The 16,727-nt window shown below is 42.1% G+C and overlaps 1 protein-coding gene across 6 annotated transcripts in view; it reads left to right on the top strand.

Annotated features, from left to right (window-relative positions):
* The window catches only part of OSBPL6 (oxysterol binding protein like 6), a 233,121-nt gene that overhangs the window by 149,663 nt on the left and 66,731 nt on the right, over nucleotides 1-16,727 (top strand). For 5 of the 6 annotated variants that reach the window (XM_062188473.1, XM_062188439.1, XM_062188430.1 and 2 more), the window contains 5 exons: nucleotides 3,024-3,116; nucleotides 11,193-11,315; nucleotides 13,551-13,604; nucleotides 14,614-14,727; nucleotides 14,837-15,007. In XM_062188473.1, coding sequence (XP_062044457.1) covers nucleotides 3,024-3,116; nucleotides 11,193-11,315; nucleotides 13,551-13,604; nucleotides 14,614-14,727; nucleotides 14,837-15,007 — 555 coding nt within the window. The remainder of the gene's footprint in view (nucleotides 1-3,023; nucleotides 3,117-11,192; nucleotides 11,316-13,550; nucleotides 13,605-14,613; nucleotides 14,728-14,836; nucleotides 15,008-16,727) is intronic. The other variant, XM_062188455.1, reaches the window with a different exon arrangement.

Here is a 16,727-nt window from a genome sequence, read left to right on the forward strand (position 1 = left end):
GATGTCTTACTGTTTGAGCATGTATTACATAGTGCTGTGTTTGAAATGACTAGTTCTCTTCCCTTTCTTTCATAATATAAATATTTTGCAGAATCAAGTGGAAAAGAAACTAGTATTGTGTTCTTTGTGCCAGGTACCATGATAGGTATTTTACAGATTTTGGTCCTAGTTTGTGTGGTTGCTATCCTGCTGACCCACAAAATTCTGACAACATTTGAAGTATCCCATAGTATCTAATGAGACAAAACTAATTTTTTAACACATTTAAAATATACTAAATTGATTTTTATTTAAAATATACCAAATTACACTTGATCTTAGCCAAAAGGCCAAGAAGCGATAAAAAAAAAAAAAAAATACCAAATTGATTCATGTGTCTGTGGCTTGATTAGGAAATTAGAGACTTTAGCTTTCTACCCCTGAGCAGTTGACTTGAGTTAATCTTTTGTTTCCTGCTTACATAGTTGCTAAGGTCAAGTTTCTTTCCTGGTTTTGCTGCTCATACTATTTTGAGGGGGTAGGGGGTAGGGTGGTGATTGGATTAACACATGGCCTACAGAAATGCGTTCAGCTTCGTTCGATCTTGTATCCAAGAATATAATCATCACAAATGCAATTCCCTTGTTTTGTTTTCTGTTGCTCCGTCCTCTGTGCCTGGTGCAATGTAGGTGCCCAATAATGTTTTGTCAATTAATTGAATGAACAAATGCATGAATGAATGAATGAATAGCGTATTTCACTAGAAGTATCTGTTATCCTGCTTTATTATATTTACTTGACTGAACATTTTGTTGATAAAAATAGCAAGAGGAAGGGAACTTTCCTACTAAAGTATGTGACTTCTCTAAAGTTCTTTTAGTTTGTTTTTTTTTTTTTTTAATTTTTAACTGTACATTAAAAACTGGGGTCTAGGGCCGGCACTGTGGCATAGAGGGTAAAGCCACAGCCTGTGGTACCAATTTCCCCTATGAGTTCCAGTTCAAGTCCCAGCTGTTCCACTTCCAGTCCAGCACCCTGCTAATGCACCTGGGAAAGCAGCAGAAGATGGCTCAAGTACCTACATGGGATAAATAAATAAATAAATCTTTAAAAAAAAAAAAAACTGTAGTCTTTAAAAATCCATAGAAAATTATTATTATGAAAAAACTATTCATGGACCTCAAAATTTTTCACATCAAAATAAACATCTCTTTTTTGAAAGATTGATCTATTCAAAAGAGTTACAGAGAGAGAGACACACACACACACACACAGAGACATCTTCCATCCACTGGTTCACTCCCCAGATGGCCTCAAAGACCAGGGCTGAGTCAGTCTGAAGCCAGGAGCTGGGAGCTTCATCTGGGTCTTTCACATGGGTGGCAGGGACCCAGACACTTGGACCGTCTTCTGCTTTTCCTAGACCCTTAACACGAAACAGAGAGAATCTCCCACCTACTGGTTCACTCCCTAAATGGGCACAATGACCAGGGTTGGTCCAGGTTGAAGCCAGGAACCTGGCATTGCATCCGGGTCTCCCACATGGGTGACGGGGGTCCAAGAGCTTGTGACATCTTTCGTAGCCTTCCCTGGCACATCAGCAGGGAGCTGCATAGGAAGTGGAGTATCTAGGACTCAAACTGGCACTCCAGTATGGGATGACAGCATTCACAGGTGGCAGCTTAACTCGCTGTGCCACAATGCCACCCCCTCCCACACACAAAGAAAAGCAAACATTTTTTGATCAGAAAACTATTAAGAAATAAAATGTTTAAACTGTGCCTATAAACCTACTACCTTTGTTTAGTCCCATTAACATTCTGAAATAAATTGTAATTATATGTATAATATCATCATACTATACAGATTTTTTTAGCTTAATTTTTATTTAAAGACAAATCACATTGCCATTTTGGTATTTTCTTAATAGTCTATACTATTTTTATATGTTTTAGGTATATTTTACTCAAATAATGCTTCAATAAACATGTATTTTTCTAGTATTGTTGCATGCTTATCTGCTTCTTTCCTGAGGCATCTGGCTATGGGCTTGCTGGATCAATGAGGCATGCACTCCTTTTTCCAAAAATATTTTATATAATTGCAAAATTTCTCCTTAAAAAATCATACCCAAGGCTGGCGCCACGGCTCAATAGGCTAATCCTCCGCCTAGCGGCGCCGGCATACCGGGTTCTAGTCCCGGTCGGGGCACCGATCCTGTCCCGGTTGCCCCTCTTCCAGGCCAACTCTCTGCTGTGGCCAGGGTGTGCAGTGGAGGATGGCTCAAGTCCTTGGGCCCTGCACCCCATGGGAGACCAGGAGAAGCACCTGGCTCCTGCCATCCGATCAGCGCGGTGCGCCGGCTGCAGCTCACCTACCACGGCGGCCATTGGAGGGTGAACCAACGGCAAATGGAAGACCTTTCTCTCTGTCTCTCACTGTCCACTCTGCCTGTCAAAAAAAAAAAAAAAATCATACCCAGTTTTTACTCCTTTCTCCCAACCTTGATCCATTCTTAAATCTGATAGTTAAAAAAAAAATCATTCTTTTGATTTTTATTTCTTTGAGTACTTTTGAGGTTGAACATCTTTTCAAATGTTCTACATGAGTTGTCTGTTCATGTATTTTGCGTGTTGAAATATTGGAATATTATATCACAAATCAATAAATACTCTTTAGTCTTTGTAAAGGACACCTGTTCATTATATTTGATTAATTATTTTCTTTGTGTGTTTTAATAAGAAACTCTTAAGAACTAAGGGGTATTAAGGCTGTGGACTATTTGAAATAGCCTTCTCTTTGTTGCCATTCTCTTTTGGACAGGTGAGAAAATTGCTATGTAAGGCTAAAGTAGATGCACCATTCTTATAGAGTTGTAAAAATTTCAGGACCCTGCACTGACGGATCTTCCTGACTGTTGGTGCTGTCTTTGGTCTGCTGAGGAGCTTATCATTTTTATCACGGTCTGTATGCTCTCACCGCCATGACCTTCCACGTGAGAAATGAGTTGTCTTATGCTGGGCTGTGTTTCCTTCTGTTTTCAGAGTATCCACATATTGGAAAGAACTGCTTCCTCAAGCACCGAGCCCTCTGTAAGCCGGCAGTTGCTAGAACCAGAGCCAGTGCCCCTCTCCAAGGTCAGTGATGGGATGTGGTGGCTTTCTCCGATGCCCTGATGCCTGATCTGGCCCGATTGAACTGTCCCTACCTTTTACATTAGACGGCCATAAGGTAGCTGTGACACCAATCGTAGGGCATTTCTTCCACTTCTTTCTCCCTTGAGTACAAACAGTTTCTCTGCCCTGTGTTAAAAGATAATAGATGAAAGTGTATTTTGCGGGGGCCGGCGCTGTGGTACAGCAGGTTAACGCCCTGGTCTGAAGCGCCAGCATCCCATATGGGAGCCAGTTAGAGACCCGGCTGCTCCACTTCCGATCTATCTCTCTGCTATGGCCTGGGAAAGCAGTAGAAGATGGCCCAAGTCCTTGGGCCCCTGCACCCTTGTGGGAGACCTGGAGGAAGCTCTTGGCTCCTGACTTCGGATTGGCACAGCTCCTGCCGTTGCAGCCAATTAGGGAGTGAACCAGTGGATGGAAGGTCTGTCTGTCTCTCTCTCTCTCTCTCTCTCTCTCTTTTTCCTCTCTCTATCTTTCTTCTCTGTGTAACTCTGACTTTCAAATAAATAAATCAATCTTTAAAAAGAAAGAAATTAAGTGTATTTTGCTGGGATTTGCAGGGTTACATGCAAAGGTGTCAAATTCTCTTTATTTTAAAGTATGAAGGAAGGAAAAGCAATTGCCATTCCCATTTGGAGAGATAAGCAAGTATTTCTATGTCAAGCTAATGGGAAAACAGTCACTGAATCCAGCAGTGATAATTAGTAATAACAGCTACCATTATGTGCACATACTGCATACTGGGTACTATGTTAAGTGCTGAAAAACATAACCCAGTTTAGTGTCATTATAAATAACTCCATAAAATGTAGGTATTTATTACATTTTATAGATGTGGAAACAGAGTTAGTAGCTTTCCCAAAGTTTTTAAAAAGCAAAGCAGAAATTCAAACTTAGATATGTCCCACCCTACAGCCCGTGCTGCTTGGCTCTTGCAGAGAGGGATGTTATACATTCCAAGTTCTAGTCCTTCTCTCTTCTGGCCTTCCTAGCAAGAGCTCTGGATGGAGCACTGAAGGTTAATTACTAAGACCTTTTGTGTTTTGTGGAAGCCACATTCCCTACCCTTCAGTCCACCCTTCCCCAGACGGGGAAACATTTAAATTCATGTATATCTCACATGCAAAAATCCCGAAGAGTTGAAAAGATGCCACCCTTCCCCTTCCCTGGAACTTTCACAGGGCTGGCTCCTTTATTAAAAGCTCTAAAAGTAGAACGCATGCAGATTTTGAATTCAAGTAGAAAAACAGCACTTCACTTCCAAAGATGATTCACTTTGAAATGTGTATAATCATTCCTTCCATTTTGATTTTCCTATATTAAGCATAATCCTTTAAAAAAGGACACTTTACAACCCAAGTATTATGAAATGTAGACACTTCTACGTAGTGTACTATGAAGATATTCTAAGCAGTGAGATTTATTCTAGCAGACAGAAATAGACTGCTAACCTGAAGGAAAATGGGAGTTATTAAAGTATAAAAATAATTCATAGATAAATAAAAAGTGGTCTGATTTCCATGTGAATAGCAAACAGAGAATGTGTGCTTGGTAAACATAAGTGGAAATCTCTCTGGAATATCAGTTCTCTCCTATACTTAGCAAAAAAGAAAGAATAAATAAATGTAGGCAGTGGGTAAGGCAGCCAACATGTATTCAGTACTTGCTTTGTGCCAGCCACACGATTAGAAGATGTATTCTCTCACAAAGCCATCAGCTCCTTGGACTGGGTAATAATATTATTCTCATTTTTAAAAATTTATTTATTTATTTATTTATTTATTTGAAAGTCGGAGTAGGAGAAAGGAGAGAGAATTGGTCCACTCCCCAAAGGGCTGCAATGGCTGGGGCTGGGCCAGGCTGAAGCCAGGAGCCAGGAGCTTCTTCCTGGTCTCCCACGTGGGTCTAGCGTCCCAAGTACTTGGGCCATCTCCCACTGCTTTCCCAGGCTTATTAGCAGGGAGCTAGAACAGAAGCGGAACAGCTGAGTCTCAAACTGGCACCCATATGGGAGGCAGGCAGCTGCTTAACCAACTGCGCCACAGTGCTGGCCTCTATTCTTGTTTTAATGATAACTACAGCATAATTTCCCAGATACAAAGACACAAGCTTGGTCAAAAAGCAGTTCCCCATAGAAAGAAGTTCCTGGTAACTGAGCTCACAGCAGCTGGGGTTGGGTCCACGGGCCTGATAAATGGATCTTGTTGGAGCACCAGCAGCATCTATCATCTCCATGTTGTTGCCCATTTGGATCTTGATGTAAGATTAATAGACCCTTGGGTTTTTGTTGTTGTTTTGTATTAGTAGATATTCATCCAGCACCATAGCACCTCACCAATTCTTAGATCCTTTAAGATGGACATCCTAAGTAGTAAAAGAACTTTTTTTATATATATTTTATTTGAAAGGCAGAGTTACAGAGAGAGAGGGAGAGAGGGAGAGGGAGAGAGAAGTCTTCCATCTGCTGGTTCACTCCCCAAATGGCTGCAATAGCCAGGGCAGGCCAAGCTGCAGCCAGGAGCCAGAAGCTTCATCTGGGTCTCCTTCCTGGGTGTAGGGGCCCAAGCACTTGGGCCATCCTGCTCTGTTTTCTAGGCCATCAGCAGGGAGCTGGATTGGAAGTGGAGCAGCCAGGACACGAAGCAGCTGCCATGTGGGATTCTGGTGCTGCAGGTGAAAGCTTAACGCCACAGCACTGGCCCTAGTGGAAGAATTTGCCTTGAATACTCACTGTCCTGGCCCAGAATTTCTGCAAATTCTCTGTTCTATGCTTTCACCTCGTGCAGCATTTTTATGTGCACCCTCATTGTCACTACACACACACACACAACACATGCAAATGAACACATACAGTATACCCCAGAGAAAGGAAATGTCTGGTTTCTTTTTTTTTTTTTTTCAACTGAAGAGACTGGGCCTATTATTTTATTATGTTCTGTTTTTGTTTGCTGTTATTAAGTTACAAGTATTTGTAAAGCTTGAATAACATCAAACATATTTGTGTACGTGACTCCGGTCAAACACTGACATGATCACATTAGGGCTTTGGCTCAGTCCCTGTAACTTGTAAACCTATGAAAATTGGAGATTGTGGAACAGAAAATAAATATCAATTGAAATTTCAAAAATAAACTTTTAATTTCCAAAGAGCTTAATTTTCTTAAAATAGACCTATTAAGCATAGGAGGGAGAATTTCAACAATGGAAAATCAAACTTAAAAGATTCTGTTTTGTACTGAGATGGGTCATTTCATTTCTTACACACCTTTTCGTAACATTATCATCAACATTTATAATTAAATTAGGGAGAACATTATTTGCGTCTTTGTTCGTTTGACAGCTTATTTCATTGTAAGAACTTTATTATGATTCATCTCCATTTCTTTTGCTAGGATTCATATTGCATCAAAGCAAAGGGAACCATGTGTTCAGTGCTGCTGTGTTTATGTTTAGGAAATAGATTTCAGGGACATGTGTTGGGCATGCCATTTAAAATGCCAGTTCAGGTACCCATGTCCCATATCAGAGAACCTGGGTTTGATTCTTTTTTTTTTAATTTATTTTTTTTATTTATTTGAAAGACAGAGAGACAGAGACAGAGATCTTTCCTCTGGTTCACTCCCCCAGATGCCTGCAACAGTCAGGGCTGGGCCAGGCTGAAGCTAGGAACTCAATCAGGGTCTCCCACATGAGGAACAGGAATCCAGCTACTTGGGCTACTTTCCATTGCCTCCCAGGGTGTACATTAGCAGGAAGTTGAACACAGAAGTAGACCCAGGACTTGAACCCAGACAGCCAGATATGGAGTACAGGGGTCCCAGGCTCCATCTTAAGTGCGGCACCAAATACCAACCTCTGAAATGAATCTTTCGTAAACTGGGTTTGATTCTTGATTCTGGCTCCTGACTCCAGTTTCTTGCTGATGTGATCCTGGGAGACAGTGGTGTTGGCTCAAATGGTGGGGTTCCTGCTGCCCATGTGGGAGACATGGATTGAGTTACTTGGCCCCAGGCTTGGCATTTGGGGAGTGAACCAGCAGATGGGAGTTCTCTGTCTCTTTGTGTGTGTCTCTCTGCCTCTCAAATGATTAAAGAAATAAATAAACAATATGAATTTCAAACATAAGAGAAGAAATACATTTTTTAAGTTTTTGACTTTTCTGTTTTATGACCTCCTTTTTTCCCTTTAAAATTAAATTAAATTCCAAAGAAGAGATGAACAACTGTGGTAGAAATCAGTAGCCAGAGCTCCACAGGGACAAGCTGTTATCAGAGTTTAAGTAGAAGAATATTAGAAAAGCATTTGTATTTATTATTCCATGATTCCATTTTCACAAGTTATGGAGAGTATTTTTCGTCACACATTCAGAAGGAGAGAGAGAATTTAAATCTGAGTTAAAACCCTAGCCTTTGAACAAGATCTATCCATAAATAAGGATGTTAGTCTTCTGTAGTTACTATCCATGAATGGGAACCCTCTAAATAAAAATGTCATAAATATAGCTGGTATCTCTCTGAGAGCTCTAATGAATGTATCTGTACATACATAGATAGCTATTCTTTTTAAAAAGAAAAAACAACTATTTATTTATTTGAGAGGTAGAGTTACAGACAGTGAGAGGAAGAGACAGAGAGAAAGATCTTCCTTCTGTTGGTTCACCCCCCAAATGACCGCAATGGCTGGAGCTACACTGATCTGAAGCCAGAAGCCAGGTGCTTCCTCCCGGTCTCCCATGCAGGTGCAGGGGCCCAAGGACCTGGGCCATCCTTCATTGCCTTCCCAGGCCACAGCAGAGAGCTGGATGGAAGAGGAGTAGCTGGGACTAGAACCAGCACCCATATGGGATGCTGGCACCGCAGGCGGAGGATTAACCTACCGCGCTATGGTGCTGGACCCGAGAGCTCTTCTTCTAACTTCTTGAGAATACTGAACTTTTATAAACAAATAAGCAAAATCCATCTTTTAAGAAAACTTATATGTACTTATTGGAGAGATAGAATGATGGAGAGAGAGAGATCCCATCTACTGGTCCACTCTGTAATTCTACTATTTAATGGAAGAGAATGATTATCTGCTTTTCTGGTGAGAGTAAAAAGCCAAAGATACTAGAACTTTTATAATAATTTATAGTTTGCTCCTGTAATTCTATCATTATTCATAAGCAGGACTCACTTGCTCAATTTTAATTCAGTATTAAGGAGTTAGGGTGGTGTTCGCTTCGGCAGCACATATACTAAAAAAAAAAAAAGGAGTTAGGATGCCACCACCCTCTGGTTCTATACCACCTTCACTGATATTGCCTGAAAAACATGCGCACCATACAGCCTGAAATTGTCTCATCAGAACAATTTTTTAAAATCACTCTGAAAAATAAATAAATAAATAAATAAATAGAAAAAGGCTGGCACCGCGGCTCACTAGGCTAATCCTCCTCCTGCGGCGCCGGCACTCTGGGTTCTAGTCCCAGTCAGGGCGCTGGATTCTGTCCCGGTTGCTCCTCTTCCAGGCCAGCTCTCTGCTGTGGCCCGGGAGTGCAATGGAGGATGGCCCAGGTCCTTAGGCCCTGCACCTGCATGGGAGACCAGGAGAAGTACCTGGCTCCTGGCTTCGGATCAGCAAGATGCGCCGGCCGCAGCGGCCATTGAGGGGTGAACCAATGGAAAAAGGAAGACCTTTCTCTCTGTCTCTCTCTCTCTCTCACTGTCCACTCTGCCTGTCAAATAAATAAATAAATAAATAAATAAAATCACTCTGTTTCATAGTTTTGACCCAATCAATCAGTTTCTGATAGGATTATCTTCAAGTAGAAAAGCACTTCTTGGGGCCGGCACTGTGGCGCAATAGGTTAATGCCCTGGCCTGAGGCATCGGCATCCCATATTGGCACTGATTTGGGACCTGGCTGCTCCACTTCCGATCCAGCTCTCTACTGTGGCCTGAAAGGGCAGTGGAAGATGGTCCAAGTCCTTGGGCTCCTGCACCCATGTGGGAGACCCAGAAGAAGCTCCTGGCTCCTGGCTTCGGATCGGCACAGCTCCGGCCATTGCGGCCAACTGGGAAGTGAGCCATCGAATGGAAGACCTCTCTCTCTCTCTTTCTCTCTCTGCCTCTGCCTCTGCCTTTCCTTCTCTCTGTGTAACTCTGACTTTCAAATAAATAAATAAATAAATCTTTAAAAAAAAAAAAAAAAGAAAGAAAAGCATTTCTTGGGTAGTTACAGATTCTTAGTGTCACCATATGAATGACCAGTTGGTATATTTCCATAGAGTATATAATTCCTTGGGGATTACTAAGAAGGTGAAGACATGACAGTAGTCTCAGGTTGTTTTTCCCAGGGTTGGGGGGGTTGTAGCGAGGTTCATCTTAGGGAGGATGGACACTTGATGTGTAGGAGGCTTTTCGGAGGCAGGGGCACCTCTAAGCCTTAAGAATGTTAGAATGGAGCCATGTTTGGGCACATCTTCTGGAATCACAAGTCAGTGTGAAAATCCCATCCCCTGTATTGTGTATTTGGATTTAACATCAATTTGACTTCCCATAGGGTAAGCAGCTGCTGAGATGACCTAGAAGAAAATGGAAAAGAGAACGGGTAGCAAATACTCCACCCACTCCTTTCCTGTGAAGGATTATGGCGCCTCTTCCTCTGAGCCTTGGAAGAGCCTGTCAGGCCATCAGCAGGGTTTGGGCACCCACCACCTGCCTACTTGGACCAGCAGATTTGTCTGTCCTGAGGGGATTTCCATTGGCCATTCCTGTCGAGGGAGGCCTTGGTTCTGTGATGTAAGGAGGGTGTCTGATGGAACATATCTTTTCAGAAAGCAACTACATGAATCTGTTTGGGATGGGGCATTGCACAGAGCCTGCCCTGGTCCATGATCAGTGTGTGTAGCTTTCTGAAGCTGAGGTCCAGGGCAGGGGGCATCACCTCCCTTCATTGTGAGCAGGAGTGTAGCAGCTGTGCATGGGCTGTGAGAAGTCTTTGTTGTTCCAGGGTCTGGAGCCCCTGCCTCTGCTTCGTTGTTAGAAGGCCAGAGTACCATCTCAGTCCTGGATGTCATGCCTCAGATCTAGAACTCGGCTTGGAGGGATTGTCTGAGGTCAGCTCTGTAGGCTCTTGGAACTGCCCTGGGCCTGGGATTTTACAGCCTAGGATGTTGCTATGGGCCAGGCAGGCAAAGAAGCCCGGTGAGGACTGTGGCAAACTGAAGATGGGCTTCCTTTACTTGCCGCCCAGTAACACCAGAACTTATGAATTTTCGGCAAATCAGGATTTTCAAGGTCTGAAATCTGATTTATAAATGTTGATGGCTCGTTTTTTAAAATATCAACACCCTAGATGAAGAAAACATGCCTGATGAAAGAAGAAACCATGATTTGAGCAATACTTATCAGACAAGAGTAGTAGTGTGAACCCTAGGACCCGGCTGTTTGGCATTGTAGTCGGCTGCTGTTTCCACAGGCTCCCAAGACTTTGTGTATCTCTGAAAGCATGGACCTGGGTGTGTACCTTTGCTGAGTGCATGCGGTATTTTATGCACACTTTGAGATATGCACAGCCTCCCCAGGAGGAAACAGGACCACAACGCTGTTCTTCTGTGTTAAGAGCAGGTTACGATCCATTTTAGCCCACTGCAGCCATTCCATTTCTGCACAGAAAGCTAGGTCTACACACTAATTGAACATCTGTCATCAAAACAATATTCTTTGGAAACTTTAAAATACCTCTGTGCCCAGAGGTTAACTGTCTGGAAATGTGCATTTTAAACATTCTGAGTACAGGCCATCGAAATTGCATTCCACTCCAAAGAGGCAGGTTGGCTCCAAGGAGTCTCTGGTGGAGCCGCATACCTCTGGGACTACCTGGGGAACTCACGTCCCAGTGAGAAGTGTGGCTGTGCTTGCTGTGAGAATCCACTCTGGAATGTTGTTCAGACTTCTGGCAGGTCGAGTGTTGCTTCAGAAGCAACTTCTGCAGAATCCACTTTAAGTGTGTCATCAAACACAGAAAGTATGTGATTTGTTTTTCTTTTTCTTTCAGGAAGCTGACAGCTGGGAAATTATAGAAGGGCTGAAAATAGGCCAAACCAATGTCCAGAAACCAGACAAACATGAAGGCTTTATGCTGAAGAAAAGAAAATGGCCTTTAAAAGGCTGGCACAAGGTAACAGTTTTATCAGATCAGGTTGATTGTCTTCATAATATGATATGATACGTTGTTATTAGGAGGGATGTTAAGAGTATGGTTGTATGTGGGAAAAATAAATTTCAAGGCTTTATCTTAACCATATAGGTTGTCATCTATTATACCAACTTGAGTCTGAGATCTGTAGTATACATATGCAATGCAAGGAAAAAATATTTTACATATTTAAAATGTGATTTGTACAAATATATAATCTGCTTGCTTCACATAAGTTAATATGAATGTTTTCATTAAATATTCTTCTAAATATGAGATATTTTAAGTGTGTGCATATATTTCATCTGATAGACTTATATATCCCACTATTATTGAGTTAATTCCCTATTGCTAGATCTATTGGACTTGTCTAATTCTTTACTCTCTTGATTCTGTGATGAACATCCTTCTACATTTATTCCTGTTTGGTTCCTTGAAGTTCTTATTACCATTGCAGACTAAATTTGGAAAACTGCTAATCCTAGAAGTTTATTTACTACCCCCAGAAGTGTGTATAATTTAATTCCTCTGTCCCCAACTAGCATCCTTTTTCCATCTCCTAGTTTTAACTATGGAGAAAGTATTTTTATAACATTATTATAATTGTTTGAGTAGCAGGAATTCTGATGCTTGGAAGAAAGTTGCATTCCATTTTCAGGATAGGCCCAGGATAGACAACCTAGTGATACACCACTTGGTGATGGACTTATGAGTATCTTCTCTGAAAGCACTGGGAAAAAAAGTTTATCTACTTGGCCCCTCTGCTGATGGATTTCATCCCATGACAATTATTGGCTTGAGGTGGCTTCCTATTGGCTTAAAACAATGAGATTATGTATTATAACTTCCTTGAGGAAACATTTTAAATATTCTAAGTGCAAGACTTAAAAATGAGCAGATGGCAAATGCTGTACCCGATCTTCTGTACAGTGTGCCCCCTCCCTGGTCAGAAACTCTCTCCATGGAACCCATAGTGTTGTCCCAGTGTGACGGCTCTCTCACCACCATTGTTTTTCCTTGAATTCTGGCCCAGTGGTGAGCTTCCTAGGATCACTTTTGCCTTAGATTCTGGACCCTACTACTTTTCATTTTCTCAAATCAGTGGCCTTGCAAATCTGTTTCCTGTGACATCCTACAGGTTATTCCTGCTGAACTTCATTGGTAGGTAGAAAAATAGCAAAAAGTAGTTAGTTAAAGAAAAAAATGTTCATATGAATCACTAACTTTAACCATTCAAGCCATTCTTTAAGTACCATTCAAGCCTTTTGATTGCCTAAGTCATGGGCAATTGAGTAAACATGTTTTTCCCACAGTAGAGACTCTTTATTCTTGTACTTCACTTCTTGTCCCTCAGAACCCAGAACAAAGGAATCCCAGTGGCCTTCTGTGAGTTCAATGCAGGATGTCCCCAGAACAGTTAAGGTACCTTATAAAAAACTTTTCAGCAGAGTTAATTTTCCAGCAACAGAAGTACTCCTTGCATCCGTAGAGCTAGCGGAAGACAGGAGGCCCCTTGTGTGAGTGGGTCCTGGGACCTGACGGTTCTCTTAGGAATTGCCATGGAAGGGAAATCCATTCAGGCTGCACCTGGAGCATCTTGGGAAAGACAAAAATTGCCAAAAAACTATAATGTCATTCAGAAATAATTTGTAATCTCTTTGACTAATGATGGAAAGCAAGCATTTCACTAAGTGAAAAGTGAAAATGTGCTGTTAAGGCCACTAAACTTTCCAGGTAATTCATTATTTACAGATTCGGGCCATTGGCTTCTTAATGGACAGGAACGTTTTCCAGAATTATCCATGATATCTGAGTGAAATTCATGAGTTTAACCTCAGGGTAAAAAAATGCTCTGTGAACTCATGTAGAGCTCCTCAGTCATTGTGAATCCAGGTTATTCCCTCATTTCTCACTCGGAAAAAACGCCCGTGTGGTTTATTCCAAAGATCTTAGTTGCAGGCCCTGAAGTTCCTTCCTTGCTAAGAAAAATCATGATGAAAAGACCCCATCCTCTTTGAATTATGTGTAAAAATAACAACAACAACAACCCTGGTAGGTTATTAGTCATGGAGCTAGAACTCTGATCTCCTTTAGTGCACTGAGGCCATATATAAACATATTGGATAACTAAATGCCATGAAGCTTTAAGCCTACACATGTGAATGTTTTATGTAATTCAAAATGCAGACAGTAACTAGGGGTGTTTGATTCTTGCAGCGGTTTTTTGTCCTGGATAATGGAATGTTAAAGTATTCAAAGGCACCACTTGATGTAAGTAGCTCCCAGGACATGTTTGAAAGATTGATTTAGCATTCTGCTTGAAGTGAGTAAACACTGTCATTGGTCAAGCCTTGTGCCATGGTAACCAACTCTGTGCATGTTTGTGCCTGTAATGCTTAACAAGCTACCAAATCTCCACGTCCCAGAGAGGTGGGATGTATGCTTATGCTCCCAAACAATTGCATGTAGACTTCGTCTTCCAATTCTGACATGTATTATTAAAAAACAAAGCTTAAACCTAAAAGTAACACATTACTAAATGCCCTTTCTTTTTCTTTTTCTTTTTTTTTTGCTTCAGCTCTCAATAAACTCTGCTTTATGTACTTTTTTTGAGATTTAAAGCAATCTTTGTTCTCCTCAATGTCCTTTCAAAAACTGTCTTTGAACTTCATTTTATTTCATACATCCTTTTGTCTTGGGAACCCCAAGTAATTAAAATAATTCCAAATTATTTTTAATATACCAAGTAGTTGATTGCATGCAAAACTGGAAAATGCCTTCCTTTTTATCATTGTTGTGTAGGGGAAATAACGTATTTCAGTGTTGTCCCTGTCTCTGCCATCGGTGTCCTTGACACAAGGTGGCAGCCAGAAGGAATTGGCTGCTCCATGCTCTCTGGTCCCAGCTGCCCAATGCCCTAGCAGCTGTCTTCCAGCTGATTATTCAGGGGTGTTATTTGCTGTAGGTCAAAAATTGACCACAGTTATTTTAGGAACCACTAAGATGTCTTGGAGGGTGGAGTGTATGAACTGTGCAGTCTAGAATTACAAAGAACTCTTTGTGCCAAGCTTGGAATAAGATGGATAGTTTGACTTATTGGAGGTGTGAAGTCCCTGCAGCTTCATCTGTCCTCAGTTAAGGAACCTTAACCTCAAAACCTTACTCATTTCTGTTTATTAGAGATACGAGCTAAAAATTACCTGAAACTCACTTCGGTTCAGTACAGAAATACACCAAGTCGTATAGCTTTTGAGCCTACTTACTAATCTTTGCATTTCAGATTCAAAAAGGGAAGGTGCACGGGAGCATAGATGTCGGACTCTCTGTCATGTCAATCAAAAAGAAAGCTCGGAGAATAGACCTGGACACAGAGGAGCACATCTATCATTTGAAGGTGAACTCACTTTGCGGCACTTTCTCTGCCATTATCAGGGGAACGTCATTTGCCTACACTAGTGGAGATAGGTTTCACAATTACATTCTCCTCTTGCTCGTTCTTTTAGGTGAAATCCCAGGACTGGTTTGACGCGTGGGTTTCCAAACTGCGCCACCATCGGTTGTATCGTCAGAATGAGATTGTGCGGTCACCAAGAGATGCAGGTTTTCACATATTTCCATCAACCTCCACAGCTGAGTCTTCCCCAGCTGCTAACGTTTCAGTTGTGGATGGGAAGGTATGACTGTGTTCTGGAACCAGCCTGGAAATTGCTTAGAAAATCATGCCAACACACAACTGACTCACACTGGCAAGAAACGGAAAGAGGAGGTTTGCATTGTGAACCAGCACTCAGAAGACAACAGGTCACCTTGGCATCAAAGCTAATCACAAGTATAGATCAGTCAGAAATATGGATGACCAAGAGAATGAGCAGTTGTTTTTCCTTTCTAACAAATGGACTGCATCCAAATTTATATGGCTTTGGAGCAATATTAGGAAGTAATTGTTTAATTAGCACCCAGCAATCAAGTGATAATAAGAAAACTTCCAAAGTATTTGAAGTGAAACTCACATTCTTGCCGTGAGCTGTAGGATGTGCTGGCCCTAGAGGAATGCCCATGAAATCAATGTAACTGAGCTTGAGAACGTGACAGTGAGGCAAGCAGTAGCCTACCTGAGGGCCCAGACACTGTGCTAAGCCTGGCGATCGACTCACTCCTCTCTAATCTTTCATAGAGCCAAACTTTGGAGACGGTAACGAATTTGTCTAGAAGTGACAGAACAATTCCAGGATCTGAACCCATATGTCTGTATCCAAATCAGTGCCGGACTAAGGGGGCCTGATGTTAGTTGGTTCCTACATTGATGAAAGCTAGAGATGTTGCCAGTTTAAAAATCAAGGGCCTGCACCGCAGCTCAATAGGGTAATCCTCCGCCTAGCGGTGCTGGCACCCCAGGTTCTAGTCCCAGTCGGGGCGCCAGATTCTGTCCCGGTTGCCCCTCTTCCAGGCCAGCTCTCTGCTGTGGCCAGGGTGTGCAGTGGAGGATGGCCCAAGTGCTTGAGCCCTGCACCCCATGGGAGACCAGGTTAAGCACCTGGCTCCTGCCTTCGGATCAGCACAGTGCGCCGGCAGCAGCGCACTGGCTGCGGCGGCCATTGGAGGGTGAACCAACTGCAAAAAGGAAGACCTTTCTCTCTGTCTCTCTCTCTCTCACTGTCCACTCTGCCTGTCAAAAAAAAAAAAAATTGAGGTTAAGACAACAGACAGGGAAGCAGCTGTTTCTCTCTTTGATTCTGTCATTAAGTTTCCTGAAATATAGCTGCATGGCCTTGCCCAGGGGCACTCCGGCTTCCACCTTGGCACCTGAGCCAGCTGTCAGAAGCTCCTGTCACAAGGGTCAAGTTCAAGAACATTCCAAAGAAGTCTCTGCTGTTCTGTTTGTTTATACAGAATGTCGATCCAGGTTTTCTTTGCAAAGCATTGAAAATTCTCCTAGGGTCACAAAAAAGACTAACCAAATAAGATTAAATGAAGCATACTATATTGTTTTTGTTATTTTTGTAGAAATTACTTAAGCACTTTTTATTAAGTCCCACAAGGCTCTCAAACCTTACATTGTTTGATTCTGGTTGCAGCCATGCCAACGACTACTCAGTTATTTTTCTCCTGGGAATAGTGTTGGGTTCACACTAACGCCAGCTGGTTCTGAAAGCAAAGGGAACAAGCCAGGAGGTCAGGGACTTAGGACGACTGGGGGCTTACAGATGCTCAGGATGCTCCCAGCTTTCCCTGGGCCTCTCACCACGTGGTGAGTTAGTCCAAATCAAATGAGAAATGTATCTCATGTGGATTCTTCAAAATATTAGCTTTTAATTCTTTGGTTCTTTCAGCTTCTATTGGCACAGACTATCAATTAAAAAAAAAAAAGGCCGGCGCCGTGGCTCAACAGGCTAA

Source organism: Lepus europaeus, chromosome 1 (assembly GCF_033115175.1).
Source record: "Lepus europaeus isolate LE1 chromosome 1, mLepTim1.pri, whole genome shotgun sequence".
NCBI lineage: Eukaryota > Metazoa > Chordata > Mammalia > Lagomorpha > Leporidae > Lepus > Lepus europaeus.